A 20,061-nucleotide genomic window follows, 5' to 3' on the forward strand; every position below is an offset into this window, starting at 1 on the left:
TGATACCTGGGATGGCAGGAATGACGTATGAGGAGAAATTGTGTCAATTGGGCTTATACTCACTGGAGTTTAGAAGATTGAGAGGGGATCTCATCGAAACCTATAAAATTCTGTCAGGCCTGGACAGACTAGATGCTGGAAGGATGTTCCTGATGCTCGGGGAGTCCAGAACCAGGGGTCATAGTCTAAGGATAAGGGGTAGGACATTTAGGACAGAAATGAGAAGGAATTCCTTCACCCAGAGTGGTGAACCTGTGGAATTCTCTGCCACAGAGGGCGGTGGAGCCAGTTCATTAAATATATTCAAGAAAGAGTTGGATATATTTCTTAAGGCTAAAGGGATCAAGGGATATGGGGAGAAGGCAGGGACAGGGTACTGAATTTGAATGATCAGCCATGATCTCATTGAATGGCGGAGCAGGCTCGAAGGGCCGAATGGCCTACTCCTGCTCCGATCTTCTATGTTTCTATGTTTCCTTCCCTTCTTGCCATTAGAGGATCTCCAGCAGCAGAGGCAGCAGCAGCAGAACCAGGAACAGCAGGATAAGCACCAGCAGCACCAGGCTGCTGCTCACTCACCTGAAGCTGCACAGACCAGAAGGGGCCAGCACTTGGAAGTGGCTTGAGAGCACCTTGCTATGCTTTAGGAGGCCATGGGGACCCATATCTGCACTGGCAGTCCTACGCAGAAGGACTTCCATGAGGATCTGGTTTCTCTGTTCAATAGATGGCCAACGCTCCTCAAGAGATGTCATTCTCTTATGAGCACTCACCATGTTTTCTGTACCCTGGCGAGTTATCTCCTCCATGGAGGTTGCCAACCTTTCCACGGTGATGCGTTCATGCGCAAATGACTCCACAAAGGCTCTGCTCATGGTCGCTATGGACTCCTCCATTCGCTCCACACTCGCAGCGACCCTGGAGACAAAACCTGCCAGAGACTCCTGCATCTGTGCATGGAGATCCATCACCTCTTCTCTTGCGGATGGACCCAGAGGCAGAGGGTCGACATGCAGTGCAGCTGAGCTGAGCTGGCAGTGTCCTGCGCCCTCCAACGAGGACTCTCCACTGCTGTCCCTGTCTCCAGATTCTGCTGAGGCTCACTTGTGAGCTGTGAAACACCAGGTGACAACACTACGCTATGTCCCGAAGGTCCCCCTGAGGTGTGAGTGTCTGCGCTGGTGCTGGGTGCGCTTACTTCTGCTGACGCTGCGCCCTCAGAGATTGGAGCTTCCTCTGAGGAGTCTGGCTGCACAGCCTCTTCCTCCTCCACAGTGAGGACGGGGGCTCTGGATGGTACTGTGGGGGAGTAAAGGAAGGAGTTAGAGATGTAATGCCAAGATTCTTCTGGTGACTCCCAGCAAGTTGGCATCTGCTGACACCTGCATCCATGCAGCATTGGTCTCAGTGGGAGGCCTCTTCCTCCCTGACCTAGGGAAGAGGACCTCACTGTGGGCCCTAACCCCATCCAATAATGCCTGCAGTGAAGCCTCATCGAATTTGGAGGCAGCTCGGGGTCTGGCACTGGCCACAGCTGCTGCAGGCTCCTCTGCCATCCTGTATGGTTCGTTTGGAAGCCTTCAGAGGATGCAGTGCTTGCTATGGACCTTGAAAGCACCACGAATGATGACATCATACTGTGGGGATATATGACTCGAATTGGACAATTAGCAAGGCTTCCCCACATGCTGGGGCCACTTGAGGGAAAATTGCGTGGAGTTGGCTGACACTTTTTTTAATGTATGTCAGAAACCCCACATTCGGGGAAACCCGACCATTTCCCACACAAGCCGAAAATCAGGGCCATTCTCTCCTGGCTCCAGCGAGCAGATAAGCTACACAGATCAGCCATTCCCAAGTTATATCCGGATTCATGCTGAGTGATCCGATCTCAGCCACTTTAGTAGCAGGAGGTCCTAAAATTGCGACCAGTGTCCCTGGCTTAGGGAGTGGAAAAGTCGCTTAGGAGTAACGTCCCCATGATTGAATAGCCTGTCAACACTCTATCAAAGTTTACACGGGAAGAATGGTGACTTGGTTGAGGCATCGTCGACAGAACTAGGTTCCAGCAGGAAATCATGTCTGCAGGAGATCAGGAGAGGACGGAAGAAATTGGGGGCGGGGGAAAAAATCATCTTAGTTTGGAATCAAATAACCAAGGATTTTCTGACGGGGCCCTTCAGGAATTCTGCCCAAACACAGAAAGGGTGGGAACTTTCATAAACAGGTCGTGCAAATATTGACGTTTCTGGTTGAGTTACAATTCCCTGACAAGCGTATTTGTATATTTCCATTAAAAAAGAGATACAATATAACCCCAACCCATTTCATATTTGTAACTCTGCAAAAGTAAAAAAGATGCAATAAAGAAACAATTTTTAAGTATGACGTGAATGTTTAAGAAATCCCACGCAGGGCATGTTCAGCGGTGGAGTATTTGCACAGCTCCCGCTGCACTGTCCTTTCCCCACGCCTCCTTCTCTTGGTGTACTGCAGTCGGCCATCGGGTTGGATGTTGTCCTATTTTGGTAATCGGACGGCCCCTAAACCTAGACTTGGGACTGACTGGCTTGTGTTAGTGATTGGGATACACACACACTGTTAAACGGATGAAGTGCTGCATATGAACATCACTGTTCGGAGTCCAGTGCCGTGTCGCGAGTTTGAAGTTTAAAAAATAATGTAATTTATTTGCATTCCCGGAAATAGCAGAAGATGCAGAGGGGGAACCGAGAAGCGATCATTTGAAGTCTCCCATGTGGGGCCGTGGAAGCCCGGCTGCTACACTGTAGCGAGACGAGCGGCGCTAACAGTGTTGCTGAAGGCAGCGACTGCAAGAGCCCCGCTCTGCTCATGAACCTGGACAGGGAGGCGGCGGCCGCGGCCAAGGCAGCCGTGGAAGGCGACGGTGGCGTCTTGGCCATCCCGGTGCCGCTCCTCTCCCCCGCTATCTCCGGCACCAGCCCCGGCGGCAGCAGCGTCCCGGCCGGCACCTATTGGCAGGATCACACGGCAGCCGCTTCGGCGCCCGCCTTGGTGCCGGCGGCTCGACTCAAGAACCGGCCAACCACGGTGGTTTATGTGGTGAACGAGGCAGCTCAGCTGCAGCTGGCCGAGAGCCTGGCTTTGCAGTGTTTGAGGGAGGCGTGCGAGATTGTCAGCGCCGCCCTGCAGACCGTACCGTTCGAGAAGCTGGACTTCGGCGAGACCGCCGTCTTGGACTATTTTTACAATGCAGGTAAGGGGCAGGACACCGGGCTGCGCCGAACCACGGTCCACGATTGCAGCTCAGCGCTGTTGCAAAACCTGCTGTGGACAAGTGTCCCCTGCTGTTCTGTTTTGTGTGTCTCGCTGCTTTGGTGAAATTTGAAGGCAAAGCACCAACAAATGTGACTTTTTAACCTTACCCAGACTGTAATTGATGTACTGTTTAGTGATTGGATAGACAGCTTCATTCGGCGCGTCATGTCGCGCACAATAAGTAGGAGATGAAAACTTAGAGCGGCATCTCACTTAAAAGAGACAAAAGTTGGTGTTGATTCACTTGACACTTTCTGCGAGTCAGGCTGTGTAGCTCTGCTTTGTTGTAAAGTACATTACTCTCGTAACTATAACTCGAGTGGTGTTGATCTATAAAAGAATTGAACCACTGTTTGTTTAAACTTGTTGCCAGATGTTCTGTGCCTAGGCCTAATTGTTCAGTAATACTCACGCTCGGTATGGTGGAGTAATGTGTAGCAAATTAACCAGGCGCAAATTAATTGTGATTTTTCCCAGTCAGTTTAGTAACATTGTGTTCATAGCGCCCTGTATTTGTTCTAGAGATTGATGAAACCATGACCAAACTATTGGCACAATATTCTGTCAGAAGTAACTTCTTGTCGCGCTGGTGTATGAAGTCGCTTCTACTCTATTGCAAGTTGTGTTTGGAACCATACCATTTTTTCTGTCCTTTATTCCAGATTTAAAACAAGTGTTAATTTTGGGTTGTGTGCCATTTCTGTGGAGCTATAGAGGTAACAGTTATAGCTGTGATGAAATATTCCATTCATCACTCATCAGTATTTCTCTGCCTGTGACTGTGGTTGGTTTCAGTTTCATTTCCATTGTATTGTACTGTGTGTAGGGCTCCGCCCATACCTGGCTCCTATGTAAGCTGGCCCAGCCTGCAGCACATCCAGTACGGCAGACCTCTGGATGGAAGATACATTCTCCTCTGTGTGTTACCTTCTAAGTCAATAAAAGCCTTGTTTTGTTTCGCTAACATCGAGTCTCGGATTTATTGAGGCACATCAATTTTATTGACTTAATTTTCAACACAATGGATCAACTCTTGAAACCCGAACGTTTGGATTTGGACCAGCATGCTTCGGACGCATCGGCACGCTTCGGACACTGGTTTATGTGTATGGAATTCTTCCTGGACAATTCCGCAGCCGTCAAGGACGCTGCGAGTATGAAACTCGGAATTCTGCGGAATTGGGTAAGCCACCGGGTTTACCCCCTCGTCCAGAGGTCTGCCGTACTGCCAAACGATCAACAGGTACACCCAACTAGACGCCTACCCGCTACCCCGCATATCAGAAATGGTGAACCAAATCGCCCAATACCGGGTGTTCTCCACCATCGACCTCAAGTCAGCGTACCACCAGCTCCCTATCAGACCAGAGGACCGCCCGTACACCGCCTTCGAGGCGAACGGACGCCTCTACCAATTCCTCAGAGTCCCCTTTGGGGTGACGAATGGGGTCTCGGTCTTCCAGAGGGAGATGGGCCGCATGGTCGATGACCACCACTTGCAGGCAACCTTCCCCTACCTCGACAACGTCACCATCTGCGGTCACAACCAGCAGGATCACGACTCGAACCTCGAGAGGTTCCTGAAAACCGCACAAAAACTCAACCTCACCTACAACGAGGACAAGTGCATTTACAACACCACGCGCCTCTGCATACTAGGCAGCGTGGTGGAGAATGGGGAAATCGGACCAGACCCCGACTGATTGCGCCCCCTACGGGAGCTGCCCCTGCCCAACACTCCCAAAGCCCTGAAAAGGTGCCTGGGGTTATTTTCTTATTATTCCCAATGGGTCCCCAACTACTCCAACAAAGCCCGCCCCCTCTTGAAAGCATCCTCTTTTCCGCTCTCTGCTGAGGCCCACGCCGCCTTCAAAAGCATTAAGCAGGATATTGAGCGGGCCACGCTACAGGCAGTGGACGAGAACACTCCCTTTCAAGTGGAAAGTGATGCGTCTGACTTTGCCTTGGCGGCCACCCTCAACCAGGCGGGGCGGCCCGTAGCTTTCTTCTCGAGGACCCTCCAAGGGCCCGAGATCAGACACTCCTCCGTAGAAAAGGAGGCCCAAGCCATCGTGGAGGCAGTGCGCCACTGGCGCCACTACCTAGCCGGCAAACGCTTCACCCTACTTACCGACCAGCGGGGGAAGATTAAAAATGAAAAGATTCTTAGGTGGCGGATCGAGCTCTCCACCTTCGATTATGACATCATTTACCGGCCAGGGGCCCTTAACGAATCCCCCGACGCCCTCTCACGAGGGATGTGTGCCAGCGCCACCGGGGATCGGCTACAGACCCTCCACAATGACCTCTGCCACCCAGGGGTCACGCGGCTGTTCCACTTCATAAAGTCCCGCAACTTACCCTACTCGATTGAGGAAGTTCGGTCCCTGACCAGGAACTGTCGCACTTGCGCTGAGTGCAAGCCTCGGTTCTACCGCCCAGATAGAGCCCACTTAATCAAAGCTACACGGCCCTTTGAGCGGCTCAGCTTAGATTTCAAGGGCCCCCTCCCGTCCGTCGACCGCAATGTTTACTTCCTGAACATTGTGGACGAATACTCTCGTTTCCCATTCGCCTTCCCCTGCCCAGACATGACCAGCGCCACGGTCATTAAATGCCTCAACAGCCTGTTCTGCCTGTTCGGTATGCCGAGCTGCATCCATACGGATAGGAGGGCGTCCTTCATGAGTGAAGAGCTACGCCAGTACATGCTGTCCAGGGGGATCGCCACGAGCCGTACCACCAGCTACAACCCCCGGGGTAACGGTCAAGTGGAGCGAGAGAACGGGACAGTATGGAAAGCAGTCACTCTAGCTCTAAGGACCAAAGGCCTCCCTATCTCCCGCTGGCAGGAAGTCCTCCCAGATGTGCTCCATTCGATACGGTCGCTATTGTGTACTGCCACTAATGCCACGCCTCACGAGCGAATGTTTGTCTTTCCCCGGAAATCCACCTCGGGCATATCCATGCCGTCATGGCTCTCCAGCCCAGGTCCGGTATTCGTGCGAAGGCATGTGAGGGGCCACAAGACGGACCCTCTCGTGGAGTCAGTGCACCTACTCCACGCCAACCCCCAATACGCGTATGTCCGGCACGCCGACGGAAGGGAGGACACCGTGTCCATAAAAGACGTCGCCCCAGCCGGTAACGACAACAACCACGACAACAGCAGCAACAACGACCACAGCAACTCTTACCCACCCACTACTCTTTCATCACCCCCGGAAGAACATCGACCAACGGTACCCCCACCAACTACCCCTTCAACAACCCTGGCGGCACCCCCGGCAGAGACCCAGGAGGCCACCGGGGACACCCAGCCGACACCCGCGGCACCACAACAGCCACGTCGGTCGCAGAGGACTATCAAACCCCCGAACAGACTAAATCTATAGAAGGGGTGAATGTGATGAAATATTCCATTCATCACTCATCAGTATTTCTCTGCCTGTGACTGTGGTTGGTTTCAGTTTCATTTCCATTGTATTGTACTGTGTGTAGGGCTCCGCCCATACCTGGCTCCTATGTAAGCTGGCCCAGCCTGCAGCACATCTAGTACGGCAGACCTCTGGATGGAAGATACATTCTCCTCTGTGTGTTACCTTCTAAGTCAATAAAAGCCTTGTTTTGTTTCGCTAACATCGCGTCTCGGATTTATTGAGGCACATCAATAGCAAGATACTGTGAGGTTCAGCTGTGTTTGCCTGAGTGATATTGATCCGTGACTGCAGTTGGGGGTTGGATTTTTAGACTGGTTAGACTGCCGTGTTCCTGTATAAATGGAAAGACTTGCATTTCTAAAGCGTCTTTCACTTAGTCCCAAAGAGTTTTACAGCCAATGAAGTACTTTTGAAGTGTAGTCACTGTTGTAATGTAGAAAACGCGGCAGCCAATTTGCGCACAGCAAGCTCCCACAAACATAGAACATAGAAAAATAGGAGCAGGAGTAGGCCATTTGGCCCTTCGAGCCTGCTCCGCCATTCAGTATGATCATGGCTGATCCTCTATCTCAGTGCCATATTCCCGCTCTCTCCCCATACCCCTTGATGCCTTTTGTGTCTAGAAAGCTATCTGTATCCTTCTTAAATATATTCAGTGACTTGGCCTCCACAGCCTTCTGTGGTAGAGAATTCCACAGGTTCACCATCCTCTGAGAGAAGAAATTTCTCCTCATCTCAGTCCTAAATGTCCTACCCCATATCCTGAGACTTTGACCCCTCGTCCTCGAAACATCCCCTCTGCATCCAGTCTGTCTAGCCCTGTCAGAATTTTATACGTTTCAATGAAATCCCCTCTCATTCTTCTAAACTCTAGAGAATACAGGCCTAGTCGACCCAATCTCTCCTCATACGACAGTCCTGCCATCTCAGGAATCAGTCTGGTGAACCTTCGCTGCACTCCCTCTATGGCAAGTATATCCTTTCTTCGGTAAGGAGACCAAAACTGCACAGTACTCCAGGTGTGGTCTCACCAAGGCCCTATATAACTGTAGTAAGACAGCCTTGCTCCTGTACTCAAATCCTCTTGCAATGAAGGCCAACATACCATTTGCCTTCCTAACTACCTGCTGCACCTGCATGTTTGCTTTCAATGACTGGTGTACAAGGACACCCAGGTCCCTTTGTACATCAACATTTCCCAATCTATCACCATTTAAATAATACTCTGCCTTTCTGTTTTTTCTACCGAAGTGGATAACTTCACATTTATCCACGTTATACTGCATCTGCCATGTATTTGCCCACTCACTCAACTTGTCTAAATCGCCTTGAAGCTTCTTTGCATCCTCCTCACAACTCGCACTCCCACCTAGTTTTGTGTCATCAGCAAACTTGGAAATATCACATTTGGTTCTCTCATCCAAATCATTGATATATATTGCGAATAGCTGGGGCCGAAGCACTGATCCCTGCGGTACCCCACTAGTCACCGCCTGCCACCCCGAAAAAGACCCATTTATTCCTACTCTCTGTTTCCTGTTTGTTAACCAATTTTTAATCCATGCCAGTATATTACTCCCAATCCCATGTGCTTTTAATTTTGCACACTAACCATCATATGTGGGACTTTATCAAAGGCCTTCTAAAAATCCAAGTACACCACATCCACTGGTTCTCCCTTATCTATTGTACCAGTTACATCCTCAAAAAACTCCAGTAGGTTTGTCAAATCCATGTTGACTTTGTCTAATTCCGTTGATATTTTCTAAGTGTCCTGTTATGACATCCTTTATAATAGACACTTGCATTTTCCCTACTACTGATGTTAGGCTAACCAGTCTGTAGTTCCCTGTTTTCTTTCTCCCTCCTCAGTTTAGCGTCTCATCCGCAGGACGGCACCTCCAACAGTGCAGCACTTCCTCAGCACTGCATTGGAGTGTCAGCCTAGATTTTTAAATAGTGGGGTTACATTTGCCACCCTCCAATCTGCAGGGACTGCTCCATAATCTAAAGAATTTTGGAAGATGACAACCAATGCATCCACTATTTCCATGGCTACCTCTTTTAGTACCCTGGGATGCAGATTATCGGGCCCTGGGGAATTAACGGCTTTCAGTCCCATTAATTTCTCCAGCACTTTTTTTTACTAATACTAATTTCCTTGACCAGCCAGATAATCTGTTTTTTAGTGATTAAGGGATAAATATTGGACAGGACACTGGGGAGAACTCCCCTGTTCATCCTGAAATAGTGCCATGGGATTTTTTACGTCCACCTGAGAGAGCAGACGGGGCCTCGGTTTAACGTCTCATCCGCAGGATGGCATCTCCGACAGTGCAGCACTCCCTCAGCACTGCACTGGGGTGTCAGCTTAGATTTTTGTGCTCAAGTCTCTGGAGTGGGACCTGAACCCACAACCTTCTGACTTTGAGACAAATGTGCTACCAACTGAGCCACAGCTGACACACCTGTTTAACTTCATATATTTAACATTTCCCCCGCCCCCAAGTTTTCACACATACACTCTTGTTTAAATAAATAGCAGCTGCAGCAGAAATGGTAGTGGTGGCGAAGGGGTGTCAAAACGGGAGCTGTTTTAGTAGCTGGAGGTTAGCTTTTTTAATTATGTGTGTCAGATGTCAATGACTACACGTGGAGCAGCATAAACCATGTTTGAGAAATTCCATTTTACTTTTTAATTAAAATATGTGATTCATTTTGAGATTTGTAAAGAATTGGTGGGAGATTCAATGGGGATTCTTTTCACATGCCCACCCAGCCACATTTATGCTTCAGTGGTTGGGGAAGCGCAAGTGCACACAGACAGACCCGTGAGAAAGAAACTCTCCATCGCCCAGCGCTCAGCTCACCGGTAGCCAGAAAGCATGCAGCCTCTGTGAGCCTGGGAACGCTGCTGTCTTCCACCACCTCAATAGCAATGGCCTGGAATTTGCGATCAGCGGCGAAGTGATGGCACTCGCCGCTGACCTCGAAGGAAGCTTCACACAAAGATCTAGCTATCTCCGTGGCGTCGATTTCAGTTCTCTCAACCTTTGAATCTGGCGCCAAATCAAGCGCATCGCCAGCGTCCAGCAACAGTGATGTCGTCAAGCAGGCTGAGCAGCCAACCACATTAAAGAACGCTCACTCAGCAAACCAGCAAAGTAAAATGCGCAGATTCTAATTTACTTTTTATAAATTTTACAGAGAGCGAAATAAAGATTGGGATATTACACATAGGATTAAGGTAGAGGTTGAAATATCATGAACTTAAAAATACAAATTTTAGAAACCATGTAATTCTTAATCATAGTAATGGAAAAATTTGACATTCCACAAACATAAAATGATTTTTTCAGGGCCACAACGGTTGTTCAGCAGTCAATACGCTGTTAATACCTCTTTTAATGAGGCTTAACTTGTTGGGGGGTTGTGGTTTAACAGTGATATACCAGCGTAATAAGGCAAGTTTTCATCCTTAAGGTAATTTGAATTGATTGGCAGCTCTGGAGAGTTCCACAGCACAACTATGGCAGAGCAGGGAATGACTGACTGCAACTTGTGGATTTCCATGTTTATCTGCGCATGAGCTAATTCCTGAAGTTGCTGTCAGTTTCAGAGGGGTAATGACATCAGTTTCAGAGGGGTAATGACAGTGAACGCTGACAGTTTCGCCATCATTACCACCACAAAATCCAGGCCAGTATCTCATTTACCGCACTCTGAAACCAAAACTGTTGTGAGCGGCAGGACCGTGAATGCAGCATTCGTCCACTGTTTACACCCCCTCATGTTTACACTGAATATCCTATGGCTGGGGGTTAATGAAAAAGAAAAACCAGATTTTGTTAACTGTCATAGTTAATAATATAGAAATTGACAAATAAATAATGTGCTGTTTTGCTATGTTACTTCGTGATTACCTCCCGTACCCAAACTTCAGTCTTTAGTGTAACATAAGACCTAGGAGCAGGAGTAGGTCATTTGGCCCCTCAAGCCTGCTCCGCCATTCAATAAGATCATGGCTGATCTGATCTTGGCCTCAACTCCACTTTCCTGCCCGCTCCCCATAACCCTTGACTCCCTTACCATTCAAAAATCTGCCTATCTCCACCTTGAATATATTCAATGACCCAGCCTCCACAGCTCTCTGGGGAAGAGAATTCCAAAGACTCACGACCCTCTGAGAAGAAATTCCTCCTCATTTCCAATTTAAAAGGGTGCCCCCTTATTCTGAAATTATGCCCCCTAGTTCTAGATTCCCCCACGAGCGGAAACATCCTCTCTGCATCTATCCTGTCAAGCCCCTTCAGAATCTTATATGTTTCAATAAGATCCCCTCTCATTCTTTTAAACTCCAATGAGTATAGGCACAACCTGCTCAACCTTTCTTCATAAGACAACCCCTTCATCTCCAGAATCAACCTCGTGAACCTTCTCTGAACTGCCTCCGATGCAAGTATATCCTTCCTTAAATAAGGAGACCAAAACTGTACGCAGTACACCAGGTGTGGTCTCACCAATACCCTGTAAAGTTGTAACAGGACTTCCTTACTTTTATACTCCATTCCCTTTGCAATAAAGGCCAACACTCCATTTGCCTTCCTAATTACTTGCTGTACCTGCATGCTAACTTTTTGTGGTTAGTGTACAAGGACCTCCCGATCCCTCTGTACATTTTGTAATCTCTCCCCATTTAAATAATTTTGTTTTTTATTTTTCTTACAAAGTGGATAACCTTGCATTTTCCCACATTAAACTCCATCTGCCAGATTTTTGCCCACTCACTTAGCCTATCTATATCCCTTTGGAGATTCTTTGCGTCTTCCACACAATTTGCCTTCCCACCTATCTTTGTATCATCAGCAAATTTGGCTACATTACACACTGTCCTTTCATCCAAGTCATTAATATAGATTGTAAATAGCTGAGGCCTCAGCACTGATCCCTGCGGCACCCCACTAGTTAGTTTGCCAACCTGAAAATGACCCATTTATCCCGCTCTCTTTTCTGTTAGTTAGCCAATCCTCTATCCATGCTAATATATTACCCCCAACCCTGTGAGCTCTTACCTTGTGTAATAACCTTTTATGTGGCACCTTATCGAATGCCTTCTGGAAATCCAAATACACGACATTTACTGGTTCCCCTTTATCCACTCGTTACATCCTCAAAAAAACTCCACCAAATTTGTCAAACATGATTTCCCTTTCATAAAACCATGCTGACTCTGCTTGACTATATTATGATTTTCTAAATGTCCTGCTATCACTTCCTTAATGATAAACTCCAGCATTTTCCCAATGACAGATGTTAGGCTAACTGGTCAATAGTTGCCTGTTTTCTGTCTCCCTCCTTTCTTTAAATAGGGGCGTTACATTTGCGGTTTTCCAGTCCGCTGGGACCTCTCCAGGATCCAAGGAATTTTGGTAGATTACAACCAATGCATCCACTATCTCTGCAGCCACTTCTTTTAAGACTCTAGGATGCAGGCCATCGGGTCCAGCGGACTTGTCCACCTTTAGTCCCATTAGTTTGCCTAGTACTTTCTCTCTAGTGATAGTGATTGTTTTAAGTTCCCCACCCCAATAGCCCCTTGATTTTCCATTATTGGGATGTTTTTAGTGTCTTCTACCGTGAAGACCGATATAAAATATTTGTTCAAATTCTCCGCCATTTCCCTGTTTCCCATTATTAATTCCCCAGACTCCTCCTCTAGGGGACCAACGTTTACTTTAGCTACTCTCTTTTTTATATACCTGTAGAAGCTCTTGCTGTCTGTTTTTATATTTCTTGCTAGCTTACTCTCATGAGCTATCTTCTCTCTCTTTTTTTAATCGTCCTTTGCTGGTTTTTAAAAATTTCTCAATCCTCTGGCCTTTCACTATTCTTTGCAACATTGTATGCTTTTGTTTTCAATTTGACACCATCCTTTACTTCCTTAGTTAGCCACGGATGGTTCATCCATCTCTTAGAGTCTATCTTTCTCACTGGAATATATCTTTGCTGAGAGTTATGAAATATCTCATTAAATGTTTGCCACTGCTTTTCTACAGTCTTACCCTGTAATATATTTTCCCAGTCCACTTTAACTAAGTCTGCCTTCATACCTTTTTAATTACCTTGGTTTAATTTGAGGACACTAGTTTGAGACCTAGCTTTCACCCTCAAACTGAATTTGAAATTCTACCAGGCTATGATCACTCTTCCCAAGAGGATCCTTCACTTCGACATCATTAATTAATCCAGCCTCATTACACATTACCAGATCTAAAATAGTCTTCTCACTGGTTGGTTGCACAACATATTGTTCCAAGAAACCATCCTGTATACACTCTAAGAACTCTTCCTCAAGTCTACCTTTGCCGATTTGCTTTGTCCAATCAATATCAAGATTAACATTTCCCATGATTATAGCCGTACCTTTCTTACAAGCCTCTATTATCTTGATTTATTCTCTGTCCTACAATGTGGCTACTGTGTGGGGGCCTGTAGACCACTTCCACCAGTGACTTTTTACTCTTATTTCTTATCTCCACCCAAACTGATTCTACGTCTTGATCTTCTAGGCCAATGTCATTTCTTATTACTGCACTGATCTCATCCCTTATTAACAGAGCTACACCACCTCCTTTTCCTTTCTGCCTATTCTTACGAAATGGCAAATACCCCTGAATATTCAGTTCCCAGCCTTGGTCACCTTGCAACCACGTCTCTAATGGCTATCAGATCATATCCATTTATTTCTATTTGTGCTGTCAACTCATCTATCTTGTTATGAATGCTGCGTGTGTTCAGATATGGAGCTTTTAATTTTGTCTTTTTACCATTTTTCCCTACTCTGACCCCTCTTTCTGATGCACTCTATGAGTATACGCTCTGTCCCTTCCTGTCACACTATGGTTATCATTACCCTTATCGCTAGCCTGTACAATTTCCCCCCCCCCCCCACCCCCACTAATTAGTTCAAAGCCCTATTTACAGCCCTAGTTATTCTATTCACCAGGACACTGGTCTCAGCCTGGTTTAAATGAAGCCCGTCTCGACGGAACAGCTCTCTCTTATCCCAGTACTGATGCCAGTGCCCCAGGAATCGAAACCTATTTCTCCCACACCAATCTTTGAGCCACTCGTTCATCTCTCTGATCTTATTTACCCTGTGCCAATTTGCACGTGGCTCAGGTAGTATCCAGAGATTATTACCTTTGTGGTTCTGCTTTTTAATTTAGCCCCTAGCTGCTCATACTCCCTTAGCAGAACCTCTTTCTTTGTCCTACCTATGTCGTTGGTAACTACATGGACCACAACAACTGGATCTTTCCCCTCCCACTCTAAGTTCCTCTCCAGCCCAGAGGAGATGTCCTTTACCCTGGCACCGGGCAGGCAACACAGCCTTCGGGACTCGCGCTCTCGGCTGCAGAGAACAGTATCTATCCCTCTAACTATACTGTCCCCTACCACATTTCTTTTTGCTCCCTGTACCACAGTGTTGTGGTCAGTTTGCTCATCCTCACTGCAGTCCCTGCTCTCGCCCACACAGTGAGTAAGAACCTCGTAGCTGTTGGACAAGAGCAAGGGCTGAGGCTCCTCCACCACTATCTCCTGGTTCCCCATACCTGCCTTGCTCGTAGTCACACCTACCTGTCCCTGACCGTGGACCAAATTTTAATTAATTAATCTAAGGGGTGTGACTGCCTCCTGGAACACAGCGTCCAGGTAACTCTCCCCCTCCCTGATGTGTCGCAGTTTTTGAAGCTCGGACTCCAGCTCATCAACACCGAGCCAAAGTTCCTCAAGCAACCAACACTTACTGCAAATGTGGTCACAGTGGACCACAATGGTGTCCACCAGCTCCTACATGTTGCAGCTGTAACACATCACCTGCCCTGCCATCTGCAATGTATTTATTTAATTAAGTGTTTAAGTTTTGAATGTTTAGTTTTTAATCCGGCTCTTAATTTAAACCAGTGCCCAAGAAAAGAGAGAAATACTGACCAACCAATCACTTCCCTGCTTTCCTGTGACGTCACTACTTGTTTTTGTTGTCAGGTCCGCTGCCTCTGCTCTCGGGCCTTCCTCTGCCGCGCTGTTAATTGCTCCGCTCTCGCTCCCGCTCAGGTCCGCTGCCTCTGCCTTTTCCCTGTGATGTCACCTTTTATTTTTCTCCAAATGCGGTTGGGGGGTTTCACAGAGCCGAACTCCCGCTGGTTCTCTGTCCCATCTCGTGCAGATTTTTAACTCCTCCTCTCCTGGAGTCTGACAAAGATGGAAAAAGAAGAAAGGAGCACCTCCCTACCCTATTCACCAAACTTGCACGTTTATACTCTGTTCCAAGCTGCACTCCATGACAAACTGCACTCTAGCCTTCCTTTTTTATACTACTGAGATTTATGGGCCACTTCTCTGGCAATTGCAGATTCAGACCAGTTAATTAATTAATTAATTGTCCCACCCGCTCTCCAGCACAGAGCTTGCTTTGCCCTGCCCAAGCCTGGAAGAAACTTAAAACTTAAAAAACAGTAAATTTAAGTTAAATGCTAATTGCAAGCACACAAGACTAGATTTTTTTTTTTTTTAATTAACCCTTAAGATTCACTCCCTTACTCCCCAAACTCGAATGTTTACACTATTTGTTTGAAGTTTAAATCCCTGCTTTGAATGCGTGAGGCACACACTAGTCTCCCGGCTCTTTGGAAAAGTAGAATTACTTTGTGTAATAAGCCCAGATGGCCATAATTGTGTGGGAGAGGGGTCGGGGAGGAGGGGAAGTACTGTCATGTTTTTCTGAGGCAAATTCAGTTCACGGGAGCAGCATCCTTATTAGGGTTTGAAAATTATAGGTAACTACACTGCACATAAAACTACTGTAAACTTGTTTTCTTTTGAAAAGAAAAAGCTTTGTGTGATATGGTCACAATGGCTTATGCTGTCTCATTCAGAGACTATTCAGTTCACTTGTAAATGTATTGTGTTACAAGTTTTCACATCTTACAGTATGTGGATATTTTGCAGAATATTCAATAAAAAGTTCCCTCAATGTGCAGAATCCTAAATTTTTAAAAATAATTTTTTAATTCATTAAAAATTGAATGGATAAATTTTGCAATGATCTCCAATTAAGACACGCTCTTAATTTTGGTAAACACAAGTCCACTCCGCATCAACACTGTGTACAAAACCATTGCCGCTTATTGTAATATCAAATATTTTGAGATAAATTCCATAAGCTGAATTCTGATTTAGATGAAAGTATTCGACTCATAATTTGAATTCATCATCATTAAATCTCTGCATAATTTTTCATATTGATTTGGTGTACCAATTATTACTATGTGATAGCTGAAGGCCCTGCCACTGATGGTGGCATGGAAGGTGTGGGATGCGCAGTGGTCTAGATTCAAGAGTAGAGGGTATAAGCTCTGACATGGGGCTGGAGGAGGTTGCAGAGGTCAGATGGAGAAAGGCCATGGTGAGATCTGTAAATGGGGATCAGAATTTTGAAATTAATATTTTGGAGGATGGGAGTTGGTGGAGGTTGACAAGGAATTTGTGAGTGATGGGATGCAGGCTGTGGAATTCTGGAGGAGCTGGAGATTGTGTTGGATCGAGCTCTTGTGACTGGCCAGGAGCTTGTTGGAAAAGGCAGACTTGGAGTGACAAAGTTGAGGCAGTTGCAGTAGGGGTAAGGTACAAGAAGAGGCAGATGATGTTTCAGAGGTGGAAATAGGTGATTTTGGTGATGAACTGATGTGAAGTTGGAAGAAGTTTCATTCATAGAATCATAGAAATTTATGACACAGAAGGAGGCCATTCGGCCCATCATCTGTGCCAGCCGAAAAAGAGCTATCCTTCATATCAGAAAAAAACACTTAAGCATGACTTACAGTACATAAAATTTCCCAAAGATTCACTTTTACTTTAGCAAGTAGAAATTGACCCTAGAGAGAGTTCCACTATATCACCACTGGATACACCATCAAAATCTTATGATTTACTTTCATGTATTATGCACTGAAAGTATGGGTATGTGTTGAGTGATGATTTTTGATGGTCTTAGACAGCTCCTCTGAACACTGGTCAGGATAGAGTTAATGGGCAGCACCTTTTTGTGGGAAGACAGTAATGTCGGTGTAATGTAAGGTAGGTGTGCACCATCTTTAGATGCTCTCTGATAAATTCTAACATATTTTATTGAACAACAACTTGCATTTATATAGCGCTTTTAATGTAGTAAAACGTCCCAAGGCGCTTCACAGGAGCGATTATCAAACAAACTTTGACACGGAGCCATGTAAGAAGCTGTTAGGACAGGTGACCAAAAGCTTAGACAAAGAGGTATTTTTTAAGGAATGCCTTAAAGGAGGAGAGAGAGGTTTAGGGAGGGAATTTCAGAGCTTAGGGCCTAGGCAGCTGAAGGCAAGTCTGTCAATGGTGGAACGATGAAAATCAGGGATGTGCAAGAGGCCAAAATTGGAGGAGTGTAGCGATCTCGGAGGGTTGCAGGACGGGATGAGATTACAGAGATAGGGAGGGGCGAGATCATGGAGGGATTTGAAAACAAAGATGAGAATTTTAAAATCAAGCTGTTGCTGGACTGGGAGCCAATGTAGGTCAGCGAGAACGGGGTGATGGGTGAATGGGACTTTGTGCAAGTTAGGATACGGGTAGTAGAGTTTTGTGTGAGTTCAAGTTTATGGAGGGTGAAAGATGGGAGGCTGGCCAGGAGAGAATTGGAATAGTCGAGTCAAGGACTACAGCTTTTATTAAAAAAAAATGTCAGTGCTGACCTTTCGCTACAAACTCATAAACATTTCTCCACAATTCCAGTTACTGTAATATCCAAATACTTCGGACATTTTCCATAGCATCCCTGGGCCAGATTAGTCTATTGAATGCTAGATTTGGACCAGAAGGATTGGACCCAGACAGGGTTTACTCCATGTTTCAACTTTCTGAGGTAGATGAAACAACCTTCTAAGGTTGAGGTAGATAAAATGGGACAAATAGAAGACTGCAGTGTTTGCCACACTGTTGTTGTGTCTCCTGCCAGTTTGGCAATGGAGACAGCAATCAGTATACCCACAAGCATTCTGCAGCTAATGGAGGCTGACATCTCATTTTTCTTCACCCTTCCTACTTTCCTCATCCCCAGTAGGGCAGAAAGAAATGCCTTGAGAAGTCTCATTTTTCTGGGGGAAAGATTCAGACTCTTCTACACAGTTGAAAGTGACTCACTATCATTGTTTCCAATTGGTCTCGACATGTTTGTACTCATTTATGGGGGAATATTCTGACTTGACTTTTCTTGTGAGCAGTTTTAAACATAGTTATACTGGGAACTGTTCAAAACATGTTGCAGTGGAAGCTAGATGTTCAGTCTGTTGAAAAATAGAATAGAGCACTAGGCAAGCAGATTGTCATGGGAACTGCTACCCTATTATCAACAATAGTGTTAATAAATAGGTGTACTGTAGTTACCTACCAAGGTGCATGTGTCATTTTGTAGTTCTGTCATTACACCACAAGCTTAGCGTTAACGTTCTTGCCATTTTGTAGGTTATTCCCCCTCTTAGTTTAAATGTTATGTGTTGTACAATAACATAACTGTTTATATTCCCTATTAAGTCTGTTACAATTCTGGCTTTCTCATGACATTTCTTTTCTGTGTTTATGGTAGAAAGGCAGTTTCCATAAGCAAACAAAGTCGCCTGTGAACCGATATATGCACCCTTATATATATGCTGTGAGTGAACTAGTGGGAGCAACAATTACCCCTTAATTACGGCATATTCACCAGAGACCACACAATGCCACTACATTCTCCCATTGTAGCGTATGTACCTTGAAGAAGGAACTATGTTCTGCAGCCCCTGTATACTGCAGTACCAGTAGTGACCACCCTGGTATATAAGCCTGTGTAGTAACTTTGTATAGTAGTTCCAGTTTTGTCTCCATTCAGTAAACACCTGTTATAACCAACTTCTGCAGTCCATGTCTCAATTACACACGGACATTACATTGGCAACGAACAGATCCAAACTTACCTACAGTTCTGCACCACCTCACGGGGATCCATCCCTGAAGTGAAGTTATTGGAGGTCGAAGCCAGAAGGAAGAAATCCAAAAAAAAAACAGAAGAAACAGGCGTCGACCGTGGGCAACCGCCCCCTGATTCATCAAATTCGAAGATTTGCAGGAGAGGCTGTCGAGAGCTGGGCTTGGTTCTCCAGTCTATGGTGTTCCAGCTAATCGGGCTGGTGGCAGGTAGTACACTGATCCTTCCTGGGCTGCGGTGGGCTAGAGCTCGATCGGGTGGCTTTTCAACAGGGCCGAGCAGCGTTGTCGGGAAGAGGAGAGAGAGAGAGGGTGGAGCACACACGGCGCGGCCGGTGCTACGAAGCCGGGCAGCGTACAGACGCGAGAAGAGGGAGGAAAGTGTCCCATAGGGTCTGCTCTGACGACGGGAACAGTAATAAAGAAAAAGAAATTAGAAGCGCAGAAAGCCGCGAGGAGCTGCAGTTTGCCACGGGGACCGCGGAGAGCGGCGTTGGCAGCAGCACAGGGGGAAGCGCGCGAAGACCATAGGGCGTCGCCATCAAGGCATAAAAACGCCAGCAACAGCACTAGCAGCAGCGGAAAAGACAGAAAGCGCGGGAGGCACCATCTTAATCCAGCGGGGAAGGCGGCAAAGCGCGGGAGGCGCCATTTTGTTCAATCGGGGAAGAAGGCAAAGCGCGGGAGGCGCCATCTTAGATCTCCAAGATGCCGAAGACTGGCAATATCACTGCCTTCGATAATGAAATAGAAGACTGGACCACGTATGTGGAAAGAGTCGAAGTATATTGCAAGGCAAATGAAGTAGCCGATGAGAAAAAGGCATCGGTACTACTAAACTTAATGGGCGCAAGAACGTACGGCCTATTGCGGAACCTGACCACTCCAGTGAAACCGATGGAGAAGAGTTTTAACGAAATTGTTGATATCCTACAGGAACACCTAAATCCTACACCGCTGCTGATAGCAGAAAGATTTAAATTCCACAAGAGAAATCAGCATAAAGATGAGAGCAATGCTGATTACCTTACGGAACTACGCAAGCTATCAAAGCACTGCCAGTTCGGAGCAGGACTGGCAGATACCTTACGGGACAAATTTGTCTGTGGACTCCTGAGTGAAGGAACCCAGAAGAGGTTACTCTCCGAGAAAGAGCTGACGCTAGATAAGGCTTTCAGCGTGGCAGTATCGTACGAAGCAGCAGCAAGGGGAGCTGCGGAAATACAGCAAAAGCCACAAGAATACGGCACCCATGAAATGACACGGG

At 46.5% G+C, this 20,061-nt stretch overlaps 1 protein-coding gene across 1 annotated transcript in view; it reads left to right on the forward strand.

The window, feature by feature from the left end:
* Positions 1-2,481: 2,481 nt before the first annotated feature.
* Positions 2,482-20,061, forward strand: part of map3k5 (mitogen-activated protein kinase kinase kinase 5) — a 193,990-nt gene continuing 176,410 nt past the window's right edge. The window contains exon 1 of the mRNA XM_085997514.1: positions 2,482-3,238. Within this exon, the coding sequence (XP_085853640.1) occupies positions 2,854-3,238 (385 nt within the window). The 5' untranslated portion in view covers positions 2,482-2,853. The remainder of the gene's footprint in view (positions 3,239-20,061) is intronic.

Source organism: Somniosus microcephalus, chromosome 9 (genome assembly GCF_052327205.1).
Source record: "Somniosus microcephalus isolate GS21.2 chromosome 9, FLI_Smic_1.0, whole genome shotgun sequence".
In the NCBI taxonomy this organism is placed as follows: Eukaryota; Metazoa; Chordata; class Chondrichthyes; order Squaliformes; family Somniosidae; genus Somniosus; species Somniosus microcephalus.